The sequence below is a fragment of the Sturnus vulgaris genome, chromosome 29, assembly GCF_052056855.1.
Source record: "Sturnus vulgaris isolate bStuVul1 chromosome 29, bStuVul1.hap1, whole genome shotgun sequence".
Taxonomy (NCBI): Eukaryota; Metazoa; Chordata; class Aves; order Passeriformes; family Sturnidae; genus Sturnus; species Sturnus vulgaris.
Genome location: NC_142271.1, coordinates 1589065 through 1606024, shown reverse-complemented (window position 1 = coordinate 1606024; position 16960 = coordinate 1589065). Strand labels below are relative to the sequence as shown.

General features: G+C 57.6%; 2 protein-coding genes across 7 annotated transcripts in view; both read left to right on the top strand.

The window, feature by feature from the left end:
- Positions 1-7413, top strand: part of KIF21B (kinesin family member 21B) — a 44876-nt gene extending 37463 nt beyond the window's left edge. For 2 of the 6 annotated variants that reach the window (XM_088180244.1, XM_014872843.2), the window contains one exon: positions 1104-7413. In XM_088180244.1, coding sequence (XP_088036370.1) covers positions 1104-1158 — 55 coding nt within the window. In that variant the 3' untranslated portion in view covers positions 1159-7413. Of the gene's footprint in view, positions 1-299 lie in introns of all 6 variants that reach the window. The other 4 variants (XM_088180243.1, XM_088180242.1, XR_015808728.1 and 1 more) reach the window with 3 other exon arrangements.
- Positions 7414-11672: 4259 nt separating this feature from the next.
- Positions 11673-16451, top strand: ELF3 (E74 like ETS transcription factor 3). The gene is made up of 9 exons (XM_014872844.2): positions 11673-11784; positions 12500-12668; positions 13275-13496; positions 13712-13795; positions 13889-14002; positions 14115-14204; positions 14768-14884; positions 15044-15239; positions 15376-16451. Exons 2-9 carry the CDS (start codon positions 12506-12508, stop codon positions 15494-15496), a joined length of 1107 nt encoding a protein of 368 aa, XP_014728330.1. The 5' UTR covers positions 11673-11784; positions 12500-12505; the 3' UTR covers positions 15497-16451.
- The last annotated feature ends 509 nt before the right edge of the window (positions 16452-16960 follow it).

The following is a 16960-nucleotide window of genomic DNA, read 5'->3' as shown; positions in this document are numbered from 1 at the left end:
TGGGCGAACGGGGAGTGGGGAGGGAATCTCAGCTTTTTAGTCCCTCTACTCCTTCATCTCCTTGTGCCCACTGTAGCCTGCCCATGGCAGGGCCTGCCCACTGCAGTGCCAAGGGCTGTCCCTGGCCATCCCTGGGTTACTCCCCCTCTCCCTCGGGGCTGGGCATTGTCTGCTGCTCTCGGGGAGCTCTTCAGCAGCAAGACTCTGATATCCTCTTTTCGACCCTGTCCCTTTTCTCCCTTCCTTTTTCTCTGTCTCTCTCTGCCTCTCCTTCTCCCCACCTCCCATCTGTGCCACAGCGACTGCCGGGTAAAGTTATGGAATTACGTGCCTGGGCTCACCCCTTGCCTTCCACGACGCGTCCTTGCCATAAAGGGCCGTGCTACTAGTCTGCCTTGACCCTCCTGCTCTCTGACTCTCTTGCTCATATGCTCTTCTTCCGTCCCTCCTTCCCTTTTCTCTCCATCTCTCCCTCCCTCTGTCCCTCTCACTGTTGCTTTTGCTCCTCTCTCTTCCCCCCTCCTCTTTTTCTCTGGTCTGAGCTGCTTCTTCACGGTATGAAATATTCTGCGTTTTTCCCCACTTGTTAAGTCTTTGTTAGAATGGACTCACCCCTTTTCCCAGTCATACCCCTGCCCTGGTTTCACTTGCTTTTTGGTTTTTTTTTCCTCGCCAAGTGCCCACATCTACTTTGGCAACTCTGTGGGAAGCCATGGCCTGCCCGTGCCTTTGCATGGATAGTGGGTTGGGAGCCAGCAGCCACCCCCAAATCAGCCCATGCCCCAGGAGCAAAGCAGCTCCCTGGATATCCCTGCTGGGACCTGCTGGAGCTCATTCGAGGCGGGTAGGAGTCCTGGTGTGGGTCAGCCCTGGAGGTCACCGTTTCCCTTTGTCACCAAGTGCTGCCAGTGGGGTGAGCTGGAGGCCGAGCCCCATTGGGTTTGCCTTCTTTCCCAATCACCCTCCTGCCAAGGGAAAAGGGCCTGGCAGTTTGGGGGGCTGCATGCTGTTATGGGGGGGCAGGGAGTGCCTGTGGGGCAGTGTCTGTGGGGCTCCTGCCCCAACCCCTGGGTCATGCTGTCCCTCTCACCTTTGTTCCTCAGCGACTTGACAGTGAAGCTCTGGAGTGGGAGGAGGTTGCCTGCGGGGTCCAACTAGGAACTGCAGAAAGACTGGAAGGCGTGGGGGCAGGGTGAAGGTCAGGGTGCCTCCCCTGCTGTCAGGACTCAGTCATCTCCAGGAGCTCAGCCCAGGACAGGGATTTCTTTGTGCCTGACCCAGCGGGGTGGACGATGCTGCATCTGGTACTTTGAGCACTGTCAGCTCCTGTGAGGAAGCAGCTCTGTGAGGCACCAGCAGCTCCTCCTGCTGAGGTTTCTGGATGGTTCTCCAGTGAACAGGAAATGTTTCATCTCTCTTCTCATCCATCCTGCTGTAAGGACTTCTGGGGGTCAGAGATTCCTGACTCCTCTCAGACACCCAGCTCCCTGCTGCCACTGTGGGCTGATGTGGCCTCTGCCGTGCTGTGCTGCTCCTGGGCTGGTTCCTGCAGGAGCCTTCCTCCACTCCACGACGACATTTGGTGTCTGCTGGCCAGGACCACAACACACAGGGTGCTTCTCTGGAGCCATTACTTGTGACACACCTCTGCTGTGGGGACTACAGAAGGATTTCCTGGTACTCCTAGCCTTCCCTATGCTCTGTCCCCAGTGGTGACAGGGGGGCACCTCTAAGCTCCTTTGCCATGTCCCATCTCGTGAGGCACGGGAACATTCTCCATTGGGCAGCTTCCAGTCAGACCTGCTGCAGTTCCCATGGACATTCTCCTAACCCCAGCTGTAAACTCAACTGCCCCATGGCTCTGGGCCCTCCCCCACATGCCCAGCCTGCTCTGCAGTGGGAAAGGCTGCTCAGCCCTGCTGTGGACATCATGACCCCCATCAGGGGTTTGTGGTGGGTTCCTGCAGTGAGTTAACCCCCTTGAGATGGAGAAACGAAGCAAGAATGGAGGTTACAGGGCAAAAGAGGCTGGATTTGTCACCCCACTGCTGGTGCTCTGTCTGTCCTCCCCGTAGGTTCTGCCCTCAGACCTCTGCCTGGACTGGAGCTTGCTTAGGTTAGGCCTGCATGGATCCAGGGATGGAGAGGACCCAGCAAGACACGGAGCAGCCAGAGTCCACTGTGGCAGGAGCAGAGGGGGAGGGATTGCACACACTGATCTGCACAAGTCCCCTGATTCCCCCTGTGCTCCAAGGACAATCCTGCAGTGGATGATCTTGCACAATCTCATCTCCTTGAGGGTCTGTGGGCTCCACCCAGGAGTGTTTCCCCAAGGATGCACATTCTGCAGGCTCTTTCCTCTGTCTCTCCTGTTCAAGGGGGGCTGGTAAGGCCCTGGTCTCACACTGGAGCTTCCCTCCATCTCTCCTATGACCCATTGGACCATTCCCTGCTCTGTCCTGCCCTGGGCCACCCAGAGCTCTTGTGGGATGGCCAAGGAGACCCCAGGATGGGTGTTCTTGCCTCACACGCTCTCCTTTCCCCTTTGTCACAGAAGAAGCAGTACTTGAACTCAAATTTAAGGATTTCTCTGTGTGATCCCACCAGCACTGAACTGGGATCTTGGAGGCCAGGGGCTCCAGGACCTGCCCCATAAAGCACAGACCATTTCCCCCCTGCTCTCTCCAACCACGGTGATACCTTGACCAGCCCCAGGTCATCTGCCACCACCCCTTGTTCTGAGTGTTCTGACTGGACTGAGGGGATTCCTCTGCATCGTGAAAGACAGGAGTATCTCTATTGATTTGATGGGGGAGGGGAGTTGCCTTTTTTTGGGAAAATTCCATCCTGCTGGCTTGCCTTGTTGGAGGTTAAATGGTACGTGTGTGTGTGTGTGTGTGTGTGTGTGTAACCCTGCCCAGGACAGTCACTGCTCCCCTGTGGATGTGGCTGAGCCCTGCCCAGCCAGGATTGATGACTGTGTTGAGGAGAGGTGCCCATCCATGCTGTGTGACCTGTGCAACTGAGGGTGCAGCCAAAAACGCAGAGACCTCACCACCCAGTAGCATACAGACGTGGGACTCTGGACAAGGTGTCTGCCCCCAGCTCTTTTCCTCTCTATTTCTTCCTCTCTTGGAGAGGTTTCTGCACTCATTCCTGGTTTATCCTTTGCTTGGCTGAGGGGCTGTGTGTGGGAGTGTCTCTGGTAGAGTCTTTGGCTGTAGCCTGGTGTTGTGTGTGAATCTCTGTCTGCTCTGAGATCTCCACTGCCTGCCCTGGAGCCTTCACAGCTGCCATGGCTGAAAGGGGCTCTGGGACACCTGGGGTCACACCTGCCTTGCCTTTTGCCACCAGTACCTTCCTGCGTGCAGGCTCTAAGTGCCTGTTCAGTATTCCAGGGCTGAGTGACCAGCCCTGGATGATGCTGAGCCTCTCTTGCTGCTGTGTCCAGCAGTGTGTTGAGGGGCTTCAAGGCTCTCACAGCCCGTGGAGGGAGGGAGCTGATGCTGGAGCATTGGTGTCCTGAGGCGGGGGGGTTGAAGTGAGGAGTGTCTTGATTTAGGAATAGTATTCTCCAATTTAGTGCTCCCACTACAACTGTGCACCACTCACATCCCCATCCCCAGCAGGGGAGAGAGGGGAATTGGAGGCACAAAAGGTGAAGATCATAGGTTGAGATAAAAAGCAAACAGTAAAGCAGCAGCAATATTAATAACAAAGAGAATGATTGACATGCAGAATGCTCACCCTGGAGCCCATGACCTGACTGCAGCCATGTTTTACTGACAGAAGAGTAGAAATGGATTCTGCCCCTGCTATCTCAGTGGTATCAGGGTCCTTTGTGTGTAAAGCCCTGTACTCCTGTGGATCTGCAGTGCCAGCCTTGATCCACACAGTCCAGCAGAGCCCTCTGCTGCTCTCCCCACCTGGCTTAGTTCCTGTCATGATACTCACTGCTCACTTCTTGCAGATGTGAACTGAAGGTGCATTCAGGAGGATCAGGAGTCACATTAGCCCTTTTATTCTGTGTGAGTACTGGAAACTGCAGTGGCATTTATCCTTGAATTTCCTGCAGTTGTTGTTTTTCTTCTCAGCTCACACACCCATGCTGCTGGGGCAGAGGTGGGTTTTCCATCCCACTTCCTCTTGTCCTCTCTGTGGTCATGCAGGTAGAACCAAAGGTTGCCTTGTGGTGTGTCCCCTCTCTCTCAAGAGGGGGGCAGTTGCCCCCAACAGCAGAGTTGGAAGTTTTCTGGTCTGTACTGCTGTGACAGGGGACATTTCCTCAGTCCACAGTCCATGGGCTGGTCCAGTTTTAGACAAACTTTTACACAGTTGAGACACAGGTTGGTAGGAAGGAAAAAAGATGTTTTTTTTATCATCAGAGTTGGGGAGTCACCTTTAACACTGTTTGTTCTTTTGTTGACATCAGTGCCAATGAGCCTGTGCTGTGTACAGCTTCCTGCCACATGGATTGTGTATGCTGGACCTCACTTGCATCTGCAGGGGACTGCTGGTTATTTGAATCCCTGGGAACTCCCTCTAACAGCCAGTTCCCTCTGGTACTGGGCACCTTCTCCATAGTGTTCCATCTGCTTGGCTGCACTACTCCATCATCCTTAAAGGAAAACCTTTCCCTCATGCTTGACAGGAGTTGCCTCCAAAGGCTGAGAGTTTCTGTCCTCTTCCCAGTCCCCTTGTCAATGCCCACACCCCAGGACAGGGATCCCACATCCCAGGACAGAGCTCTCACATCCCAGGACAGAGCTCTCACACCCCAGGACAGGGATCCCACATCCCAGGACAGAGCTCTCTCATCCCAGGTCAGGGATCCCTCATCCCAGGACAGAGCTCTCTCATCCCAGGACAGGGATCCCAGCTGCTTGCCACAACCTCCACCTCCTTCCTTCCCTGTGGTGGAATGGAGAAGAGAATTGACGGCACAAAAGTAAAAAAATCACAGGTTGAGATAGGAACAATTGAGTGGAAATTAAGAAGAATTAAAAGCACCAATATTAATCATGAAAGTGTACTAAAGAGAGCAAATCACGTGCAAAATGCTCACAACAGTGCACGCTACCCTGATTGGAAGGGACCCCTTTTCCCTGGAAGAGTCTTCCTTCCCCTTGCCCCAGTGATGATGTGAGGTGGCACAGAAGAACCTCTGGGCTCTGGCTCATCCCCTCCTGGCTACTGCAAAAATTAACTCTGTCCTGGCTGGAACCAGGCCAGGGGTGACTGTGATCCCATAGCTCTGTGTGTGTGTGTGGGTGTGTGTGTAGGTCTCAGTACCTGTGTGGGTTGATGTTTCTCATGCAGAAGAACATTTCCTGGCTGTTGATCTGGTTTAGCTACCTCACGGTGCAAGCTGGGTGCTGTCATTGGGTTTTGTATTGGGGATGGGGTGGGGAGTTTGTGGTGTAAGACTTTTTTTTTTTTCTTAATTATTGTTATTGTTATGGTTTTGACACTTGAATTCATTCTGAGGACAGGTGGCCTCACTCCCACCTTGCTGCATGTCTGAGCCACCTCCTGTGTTCCCCTCCTGGGCAGGACAGCAGGGCTGGAGCTCCCTGCACTGCCAGCTCCCACCTTTGCAGTGGGACTCCCCAGTGTGGCTGCAACACCGAGATTTTGCTCCCATTTCTAGAGGAATTCTTGGTCTGAGGATCTGTGGTGTTGGTACTGGTTATTTGGTTGATCGGGAGCCACATCCAGGCTCCCATCCAGGCTCATCTTGTCCCGTGGAAGGGTGGAAAGGGGACTGTGAAAGGCTCAGCTCAGCCCATGTTTCTTCCTCTGCTCTCACAGATATTCTCTGTGGATATGATGAAGTTCTTGACTGGGAACTGTCAGTGCAAAGCACATTGCTGGAATGGGCTGGTTCTAGCCACCACTTTCCAGAGCCTGCAGGGCAGCAAGGACTTGGTGCTGTAAAAGCCTCTGCTCAAGCTGGGCATGGTCTGTAAGAAGCTGATTCTGGTGTATGATGTTTGATTTTTCACTCCCGAAAAACGTAGTTGTGTCTAGATTGAGTCCCAGGCACTGAACACAAACAAGGGTAGCCCTGGAGCTCCCAGCTCACCCCTGCCCGAGGCTGGAGCTGCCCTGGCACAGGGGGCTGGGGAGCTCTGAGTTTGGGGTGCAGGTCCTCCCAAACAGGAAAGCACAAGGTTCTCATGCAGGTCCCCTCTGGTGGTCTCAGAGTTCCTCTGAGAGCCCCTCCAGGGCAGGGACAATTTGGAGCTGCCTTTGCACCTCATTTTTCTTTGCCCTTGGGCTCCTTGATTTGTGACAAGGGTGTGATCATACCTGCAGTCCTTCCCCAGGTTGCTGGGTTATGCTTTTTTCCCCACGGTCTCCTCACCCCCAGCACACAGGGGCCAGCTCCAGCCTCTGCAGGGCTGCCCTAGAGCTGAGCTTTGCACAACAGGGGTGGATGAGAGGAGCCCAAAAGCACTGGATCCCCAAACCACTGTGAGCCCTCCTGAGCTGTGTCCCCTCCCTGTCACCTACAGCTCTGATGACACAGGGTGGCCTGGCCAGCTGCGAGGAGTGGCAGCTCTGGGCTCCCATCCTGTCCCCCCCAGGGGAGTTGTTCCTCCCCATCACCTCTGAGCACAGCTGCTTTGGGGTCTCAGTTGCTGCCTCCTGCCTTGGTGCTGCAAACCCAGTGCCTGCTCCCCACGGTGCTGTCCCAGTGCCCCACACCAGTCCTTCCCCTGCCCCACACCAGTCCTTCCCCTGCCCCACATCAGTCCTTCCCCTGCCCTACACTGAAGAGACTCCAGGTACGACCCCTGCCAAGCACAGGGTCCCAGCTTGCTTTCCACAGGCTCCCTGGAGCTTCACTGTCTCCTGCAGGCTGCATGTCCTGAGCCCCCCTCACCCTTCTGAGAAGGGATGAGGACCCCCAGCCCCTCCAGGTGCTCCAGCTGCAACTGGGACAGAGGCCAGCACAGACCTGACTCCCAGAAAAGTTCAGCCCTGCACCTTCCTCCTGCCCCAGGGCTTGTCCCCTCACCCATCACACTCTACCCTGGTCCCTACCAATTGCTCCTCCTGGCCTGGGACCCCCCGTTCCAGCCCCACACAAGGCTGGGCCACCTGCAGCACTGTGTCACCTGCTCCATCACTCCTCTCTGCACAAGGAGCACAACAGCAGATGCCTTTTCACACTCAGAGCTTTTTCCAGAGGCCAGCTGCTCTGAAGGCTGGGGGTGTCTCTGTGGGGGTTGTGCAGCCTGGCCCTGCTCTGGGTTTGTCAGAGCACGAGGTGTGTGTGTGTGTTTTATACCTTGGTGTGTTCCTGTAAATAGTGTAAGTTATTGTGGTCTCCTGCTGTACGTTTTTCAATGGCTGTGTTTGTTTCTTGCCTTTTTGTCTTTGCAAATAAAATGTTCTTGACATGAAGGGATGGAGCACAGAGGTGGCTTTGAGGAGGGGAAGGCACAGCCAGGATCTTCCAATCCCCTCCTGTTCCCATGTGCCTGGCTCCAGGGCTGGGGGATAGATGGGGAGGGGGGACTGTGGCTGCAGCCCTACTGGCCCTGTCCCATGGAGTGGAAAGTGTCCCCCCCACCATGACAGGGAATTAGACGTGGTGGCCCTTAAAGGTCCCTTCCACCCCAAACCTTTCTCTGATTATATACTCCTGTTGGTTGGGAGAAGATTGGACAAGAGGAAACAGTCTCAAGTTGTTCCAGGGGATATTGGGGGAAATTTCTGCACCAAAAAGGTGGTCAGGCCTTGGCACAGACTGCCCAGGGCAGTGGTGGAGTCACCATCCCTGGAAGTGTTCAGAAGACTGGATGTGGCACTTGGGGACACGGTTTAGTGGTGAACGTGACAGTGCTGGGGGAGTGGTTGGACTTGATGATCTTAGAGGGCTTTTCCCAACCAACATTTCCACGATTCTAAATTACCCTGGACCCCTGTAGGCAGCAGGTGCTCAGGCAGAGGGGGCAGAACTCATCTGAGTGGGGGAAGATTCAGGGGCTGAGGGGCTCAGCCCGGCTGGGCTGGCGAGGAGGAGGAGGAGGAGGAGGAGGAGGAGGAGGAGGAGGAGGAGGAGGGGTCCCACCAGACAGTGCCAACCCCTGCAGGAGTCAGAGCATCCCTGAGCCTGCAGCATCGCATCAATTCCCACGGGAGGGGAAGGGAAGGGAAGGGAAGGGAAGGGAAGGGAAGGGAAGGGAAGGGAAGGGAAGGGAAGGGAAGGGAAGGGGCAGTGACAGTGGCAGTGGCAGTGGCAGTGGCAGTGGCAGTGGCAGTGGCAGTGGCAGTGGCGCGGGGCTGCCGGCAGGGGGCAGCGCTGGCTGCGCGACCGCGGCGCCCGGAGCGGCGAAGGGACACGGGGGGGGGGGGGGGGACGGGACAGGGTCCGGCCGGGGATGGGGGAGATGCTGGGGGAGTGCGGGGTCCTGCCAGGAGTGAAGGGAGGTGCCTGGGGGCCGGGGGTCCTTGGCTGCCCTGCAGTGCCCTGAGGCATGGGGGGATCCTGGGGCAGTGCAGGGTCCTGCTGGTGGGAGGTTTTGGGGGTGATGCTCGGAGCTGGGGCCGGCAGGGCTGCGGTGCGGGGATGTGTGACACGGTGCCAGTCACACATCTGGCACTGCTGAGCCCCCCGAGGTGAGCGAGGCTGCCTCCTCCAGGGTGGGGAGGGGGACAGCGACCTGCACCTGCAACCCCTCACGGCCAGGTCAGCTCCTGCAGCTTCCAATTTCCCTTCTCCAGCTAGCACTGGCTGAACTGGTCAGACAGAGCAGCGAGACGGAGCTGCCAGCCCCGGGCTGTGCCCACGCTGACCCCACACTGATGGACTCGGTCCCTGCCCCTGCCTGGGCTACCCCTGCCCTGAGAGCCTGGGGCTGCAGCCCGGGTTTCAAACACGCCTGCACTGCTGGTCCTGAGCAATGCCAGGCCAGCTCTGAGGTGTCTCTGGGGGCTGGCAGTGCCCAGAGGTGTCCCAGCCCCCAGCACTATGCTCTGCACCATCCTCAGCCTGTGACATGGCTGTCACCTTGGCATAAACCCAACAGCCACCATGGTGCGGCCAGGGCAAGCAGCAGCCTTGGGTTCAAACGTGGGGGTGGCATGGGCAGGTGACATCACAGCATCCTGCTCCCTCCTGGTGCCTCAGCCATTCACGGCACCACAGACACTTCTTGCCAGTCATCATGTCACCATGTCACACCACACTCGTGGGCACCTCTTTCTTGCTGCAGTAAGATGCCAAGCCTGGGCTGGCAGCACCCTGTGCCATGCACCCCACATGCCTAAAGGTGCACTGGGCTATCAGCAAGGGGACAGCAGGGACACAGCCCTGGGAGATACCAGCTCTGGCGATGAGATGCTGGCAGCCCTGTGTCACCCATTCTCAGGCTCGAGGAAGAGATGCTCTGTGGCCATCAGGGCTGTGGCTGCTTCTGGGCACGGGAGGGTCCCACGGGCACCATTCTGCACCTTGCTGTGCCCCATGGCTTTAGGGAGGCCATGGGGACACCTGAGGAGAGGTTTATGCCTTTCCAAGCTCCCAGCACAGTGTTTCAGCATCTCTGGGGAGTGTTACCCATGGTGATCTCCCCAGCGCCTGTTATAGGGCCCAGGTTGTGACACATCAGTGGACAAAGGTGCAGGAAGGCATTCCTGCAGGCAGGAAAGCTGGAGGGTACCTGCAGGGGGGTTGGGCAGGATAGCTCAGACCCACTGGCCTCCTGATTCCCAAACCCAAGGAGAAGGAAGGGGCAGGCTGAGTCACAGGAGGACCTGCAGGGCTCCTATGCCAAGCACACACTGGAGGCTGAGATTGTCACCCATTGGGAGCCCCTCTCCTGTGGTGACATTGCCTGGGTGCATGGGCTGGCTGTGCTGCCTCCCTGAGGTGTGCAGGGAAGGAAGGCCTGGAAAGGGGGTGCTCAGGGTGGTCTGTGGCAGATTGCCCTGCCAGGCAGCCACCCTGTCCTGGGCAGAGCTGTGGGTGGGTGGGCTGCACATGGCCACGGCAGGATACTCCCAAATGCCACATGACAACCTTGTCACCCCTTGGCTGGTGGCCCGGGGATGGTGCAATGTTGGCATGTCCCACCCTGCTCCAGGGACACCTGCAGTGCAGAGGTGGGTGGAAAAACCTTCCTCAGGGGCAGCTTTCCAACCACACCAACTGGGCAGGCAGGTCCCCAGGCACGGGGGAGCCCTGGGCTGGAGCCCTGGCTGGATGCATGGTCAGGCTCTGCTTTCCCTGGTGGCCCTGGCTTGCCCTGTGGCAGTGATGGACGGGGCTGCTCCCTGGCACGGGAATGTCCCTGTGGGATGCTGTGTCCAGGAAACAGAAGAGCCTGGCAGGACCCAGCACTCGTGACTGTGGGAATGAAGCTGGAATGGGATCGGCTGGTGGGACCCAGTGCCTCCTGGCTGGCACACTGGCCCTGCCTGTCCCAGGGCTGGGGGATGTGACACAGGGGGCAAGACACAAGCCAACCTGCCCCTGCTGGTCCATGTGCCAAGCTGGCAACAGTCTGTCACAGTGTCACAGGAGATGGTTTTCTGCCAGGTATGAAGTGATAAGGACCCTGAAGTGACAAGGAGGCGTCTGTGTGATGCCAGGGTCTGCTCTGCTCCCAGGTGCCCAGGATTGCCTCAGTTTGCAGGTGGCATGGATGTGGCTGGCACAGCAAAGAACCAGAACCAGCCAAAGGGGTGCCCCAGCTTTGCCTGGGACTGGCCTGGGGCTCCCTTGCCAGCACAGGGCTAAACCCAGCAGGAATATACCTCAGAAGGGCCCCAGGTACCCCTGCCCAAGGCCAGAGGGGCAAGAGCCACCAAAGGTACTTTCCCAAATGCATCCCACAACCCTGCCTTGTCCCTTGGCACATGATGAGCGTGCTTGCCAGTAGATACCAGGCTCGTGTGACATGGCAGGGCAGGGGCTGTCACAGCTCTGTGCCTGTGCCAGACCTCCCCCAAAAATGGGCAAAAATCAGCCCATTCTGACAGACAGAGCAGCAATTCTCAGGCACTTGGCTGGTCTCTGCTCTATCCCCACAAAGACGACCTGTCCCCTCCTGTCCCCACCTGTCCCCACCTGATCTTGCTCCCAGCACATTCCCTGTCCCCAGCATTTGTACTGCTTGGTCACTGAGACCCTGTCCCTGCTCTAGGAAATCAGTGGCTGTGCCATCCAAGCCTGCAGGCATGGTGCTGCAGGTACTGCAAGTGCTGCAGGCATGGCCAGGGCACCACACATGCACCTGCTGGCTCCCAGGGCTGGGCTGCCCACCTGGCCAGGTGGATGCCCGGGGCAATGTCCTGCTCTGTGGCCACAGGCAAACCCCGGGTAGGGATCTAAAAGCCCCAGGGCTCGCCCAAGGGGTGTTTTTGGCTGCAGGAGCTGAGTGAACCTGCTGCTGTGAGCAAACAAACATGAGCCTGGCAAGAAAACAGCCAGTGTGGGTGAAACTCTGGGCACCGGTGGGGCACGGGCTCTGACAATGATTAAACTGGCCAACCCAGATTTCCCGGCAAGGCAGCGCAGGGCTGGGACCCGGTGGTTCATATTATGCAAATCACCTGGATCTGGGAGCATGAACGTTTGGGGCTGGAATTCCCCTCGGGCTGCCAGATTGTTACGCCGCCCAAGCTATAAAAGCAGAGGCACGGGCAGGGCTTGCCCATCGGCACCAGCCTCCCGGGGCCCATGAGCAGTGGCTAGTGGCCAGGCCGGGCTCCGTCTCCCCTCGCTCCTCTCTGGATTACTCGCCGCTCCTGGAGTTGCCACCACAGAAGGTACCAAAGCTTTTTTTGCCGAGGCCTGTTGACGTCCCTCACCCAGGACAGCTGCTTTGCTCTCCTCCCCGGGCACCTTGGCTCTCACCGGGGATGCTTTGGCCTTTCCTCGCTCCACGTTTGCTCAGCTGAGGCCCTTTGGGGGCAGCGGGACAGCAGCTCCCCTCCAGCCCCCGGGGTTTGGAAAGAGGACGGCACAGTTTGGCTTTTTGTGAGGGCCAGGCAGGGGCTGGGTCCCCTCCTGGCTGCAGTGATTTGGGATGTGATTCTTGCGACTGGCTGAGAGGACCGGAGCTGCGGGCACGGCAGTGGCAGCGGGGCAGCCGCTGTGCCACGGGGCCAGGAGTGCCCACGGAGGGGCTGTGAGTCACTGCTCTCTGCCAGCCACCTTCTTGCTGTCACCTCTTGCTGGCTGCCAGCAGGGCGAGGCCGGGCTGCTGGGGACAGGGCTGTTCACAAAGCAGGGTGACGCCACGTCCCCGGTTTGCTCCGGCTCAGCCTCCCTCTCTGCTGGCCCCTGACGAGGTGGTGAGTCAGGCCCCAGCCCCAGCCAGCAGGTGCTGGGTGCATATTTCTGCAGAAGTGACCTGAGAGGTGACGATGGGAGGAGGGAGGGACATCCTGACCTCACCCAACCTGATTCTGGGGTGCTGCAGGTGCTGCGGGCCTGGGTCCCTCTGCCTCCACGGGGGCTCACTGTCATCTCTCGGCACAGAGCTCCATGGCAGGATCTTGTGAGATCAGCAACATCTTCTCGAACTACATCAGCGCCATGTACCAGCCTGATGAAGTGCAGCCAACCTTGGACATGCTGGGACACCTTGGGGATGACAGCAACCTGGGGCTCAGCCTCCCTGCCAGCCAGCCGCCAGCACAGAGCACAGGTAGGACCAGGAGAGTGGCACTGGTGGCACTGGGGAGCCGGCACATGGGGCAGCTGTGAGGGGGTGCCACTGTCTGGGAAGAGCACTGCAAGGTCCTTGTCCCAGCAGGACAGGTCAGCAGCTTTCACCATGCCTCAGTTTTCCCAGGGAAAGGCTGTGCCACCCTGGGTGGCACAAGGTATGGCTGCTGGGAGCACGTCTGATTTATCCAGGATTTGGGGGAATCATTGTCCTCCTCTCACAGCACAGCATAGGGGACAGCTGCCAGGGCTCACAGGAGCAGATTGGAAGGACAGTCTTGGTGATGGGGGACGTGATGGTGCTCAGGGAGGATGTGAAGCACAGCAGCAGAGCGGGGTGGATGGCAGCACAAACAGGACAAACAGCACCGAGACCAGCGCTGGGGGAGTGTGGGGTCACTGCCATCTGCAGGGCAGGGCACCAAGGACACTTTAGTGCCATAGCTCTTCAAGTGAAGGGCCTGCTGTGTCCCACAAGACTGCCACCGGACCAGACCAGGTGTCCAGTGGCCACCAGCAGCCCACACGAGGCACATGGCGCTGGCATGGCCACCCTGCCCTGAGCCCTGCTCTCCATCCCTTGCAGACAAGCCGGAGTGGTTCAGTGAGCTCCCGTACTTCTGGACCAAGGTGCAGGTGCTGGAGTGGATCAGTTACCATGTGGAGAAGAACAAGTACGACGCCAGCTCCATCGACTTCTCCTGCTGCAACATGGACGGGCACACGCTGTGCCACTGCAGCAGGGACCAGATGCGCCTCATCTTCGGGCCCTTGGGGGATGAGCTCTACGACCGCCTGCACGAGATCAGTGAGTGTAGCAAGGTCTCCTTCATCTGCAGCCTGGCAGCTCAAAGAAAGAGTCTGAGAGCCCTCCACTAGCCCAGGGTCCCCTGCTTCCTGGGCACGCCAGGGCTGCGTGGGAGGGTGTGGGGGCACAAACCAGAGTCCAAGCATGGCTGGGCTCAGCTCTATTCCCCTTCATATGGAACAGACATTGCTAATCTCAGTCCTTCACCTCTCTAGCCTCTGATGAGCTGAACTGGATCATTGATTTGCTGGAAAAAGAGGATACGACTTCCCAGACTTTACTGAACTCCAGCCACGTGGGTAAGAGAGGGGCCCTGGCCAAGCCTTTTTCCCAGGGATCACATACTGATGGCAACAAGGCTAAGCCCTTCTTCTCTTCTCTGCCCCTTCCAGAGCTGGGAAATCCCTGTGCCAAGGACTCCCTGGAGGACTTAAAGCCCACAAACCCTTTCACAGACTTCACCTGCTTGCCAGGTGCCTTGTCCCCAGGCAGCTCTGATGTCTCAGGTCAGTGTTCTGACAAGAGTGGGTTTGGGTCTTGCAGCAGTCTGGTGGTAGGAGAAGTGGGGGAAAGCCTCCAGATGCTCAGTGGTCTGAGCCCTGATCCTTTGCCTCTCAGGGCCTGTGATGTCCCATAGCCCCAACTCTCAGGACTCCGGTGGAAGTGACCTCGACCTCGACCCTGCAGAATCAAAGCTCTTCCCTGATGGTGAGTTGTTTGCTTCCACACAGGAGCTGGGAGGGGTGGGCTGGCTCCTGGGCAGTTCTGCACTTCCTACCTGGCAATGGTTTAGGGACAACACCTGAACACCCATCCTCACACCGAGAAGGAGGGAAAGGCCTGTGTCCTTGAGTGCTCTGCTTCTGTTTCTCTCCATTGAGCAGGGTGAAGGGCAGGGCTGGGGTAGCTGGGCAGTGGTGATCCTGGTGGGAAGGGATGGGTGGGGGCAGATGAGTGAAGACTGCAGCCAGGGATCCTGGGCACAGAAATCAGTGTTTGGTATTGATCCCAGCTGATGATGATACTGAGGACACCAGGAATGCAAGGAAGGAACAGGGTTTGGGGAAGGAGCAGCATGCTGCCCTAAGCATAGTGCTGGGGATGAGGGTGGAATGAGGCTGGAGGGAATGGGGTGACCTTGCTCTGAGGGGATATTTCCCTGGTACCTGGGCCTGAAAAGAGGGTGCTTCTGGTCCCCAGATGGACAGGGAGGGGGCTGCAGCCCAGCATGTGCTGCCCAGCCTGACGTGTGCCCCTTTCTTTGTGCACAGACCATTTTTCAGGCAGCAAAAAAGGGGACAGCAAACACGGCAAGAGGAAACGGGGACGGCCCCGAAAGCTCAGCAAGGAGAGCAGAGACTGCCTGGAGAACCGGAAAAGCAAGCACTGTACGTGAACCCTTCAGCAAGGAGCCCGGACTGCCTCCCCCTCTTGGCTTCTGGGCATCATGGGGAACCATGGGAGGAAGGGCCTTGGCAGTGGGGTTTAGGGTGATCCAAGGACTTGCAGGCGCTTACCCTCCTTGACAGCTCAATCTCCTCTTTCAGCCCCCAGAGGTACCCACCTGTGGGAGTTCATCCGGGACATCCTGATCCACCCCGAGCTGAACGAGGGGCTCATGAAGTGGGAGGACCGACGGGAGGGAGTCTTCAAGTTCCTGCGCTCGGAAGCAGTGGCTCAGCTCTGGGGCCAGAAAAAGAAAAACAGCAGCATGACCTATGAGAAGCTGAGCAGAGCCATGCGGTGAGTGCCCTACCCTGTCCTGGGGGGACCTGCCCCACACAGCTCAGCCTCACTGGGGCTCAGCCTGAGCCCTCCAGCAGCTCCTCAGTGTGTAGGGCTGCATCCAGAGCCCTGATTCCACCTCTGTCTCCCACAGATATTACTACAAACGAGAGATCTTGGAGAGGGTCGATGGACGACGCCTGGTGTACAAATTTGGGAAGAATTCCAGCGGCTGGAAGGAAGAGGAGGTGCTCAACAGGAACAAGGAGCTGTAGGAAGCCTGGATGAGCCAGGGTCGGATAAGCCCCTCAGGGCCAGCCCTGAGCTGGGCTCCTTGACAGGAAACTTTGCCTGCAGCTGTATCTGGGAGCTGCTGCCCCATGCAGCGAGTGGAATGCGACCCTTGCGTGGGCATGCTCGTGTGTGCGGGTGACTGCCAGCACCGAGGTGTTCAGAGCCAGTGTTCTGGCTCCAGTAGGTTATTGCAAACTGTGACTTCCTTTGCTGGATTCGTACCTCCAGTTGGACCCGCCGGGACTGCGGCCGTTTCAAAGCCTGAACAGATGCAAAGGGGGAGAGAAGTTCAAGCCCCACTGTGAGAGCCCAGCAGATCTCCTGCTGTCACCCACCTCCTGCCTGGGTAGAGGAGCAGCACATCTGTGTCACCTGTGACTGAACAGAGCTTGTCCCAGCTGTGGGGTCTTCCTTCCCACTGCTTGCACCGTGCCAAAGGTGCCCCCTGTCCTGGTCACTGCACGTGGGTTGGGTGAGACCCCCTTTGTGTAGCAGCTTCTCAGTGTGGCACCTGCTGAGAGAAGATGGGAACATTGTGGAGCTTCACCCAGAAAGCCCTCAGTGAGAGGAGGACGTGGGACAGCAGGGCCATGATGCATTTCCAACCTGGGCTGTGTCTAGAGACAGGCCTTTTCCCCAGAAGTAGCTTCTAATTTATGTAAGACCCAAAAAAAGCACAGAGTGAATGTACAGATATATTTTTTCATGAGTAAGATGTTCCTGCGTGAGAATGTGTGCTGTGGGGCACACAGGTGTGTGGTGGCAGGTGGTGATGCTCAGCTGGACTGAAGTGATGTCACAGGGCACAGACTGGTGCTGTGCCAGCCACAGAAGGGGGATGCCAACCCAGCCAGGCACCCACCAGGTGCCTGTGGTTTCCCCCTTTTCAAGTGGAAATGTAAAGTGAATAAATTGTTGGTTTGTTGGGTTTTTGTACCTACTTGTAATTTTTCTTGTTTTTCTTAAACACATGATGAGGACCAGGCTGGTGTTACTTGGGATGCCCCGTGGCATGAACCTCTGCCACCATGTCCTGCCTGCTGTGGCCTGGACCTGCCTGGTCGTCCTGAGAGTCATGGAGTCTTCCTCAGGGTGAGGTGGGACTGGCTCAAAGCCACCCATGGAGGGGCATCTTACACCCACTCCCAAACCTTGGCCCTTCTGAGAAGCCTCTGGAATTCCAGCCCTGGCACTCTCCTTTCCTGGAGCAGTGGCCCCAAGCCAGAGTTCACCAGCTGCAGGCTGATGGGAAGTAAAGTCCTGGGTGATTTGAGGAGGGGCATCTCAACACCCTCCACATTAATATCCAGTCACAGCCTGTATGTGGGAGGACCTATAGCCTCTCTGGCCAGGCAGACGTGAAGAGACACCAAGAAGCAGCACAGGCACTACAGTATGATCAATGCCTGCTCATCTTCTAGCCTGGCTCTTTTCTGGCCTCTTCC

Coding starts and splice junctions, on each gene's coding strand:
- ELF3 (XM_014872844.2), top strand. CDS start 12,506: ATGGCAGGATCTTGTGAGATCAGCAACATCTTCTCGAACTACATCAGC. Junction 13,796..13,888: donor ACTGAACTCCAGCCACGTGG/GTAAGAGAGGGG, acceptor TGCCCCTTCCAG/AGCTGGGAAATCCCTGTGCC. Junction 14,885..15,043: donor GAACCGGAAAAGCAAGCACT/GTACGTGAACCC, acceptor CTCCTCTTTCAG/CCCCCAGAGGTACCCACCTG.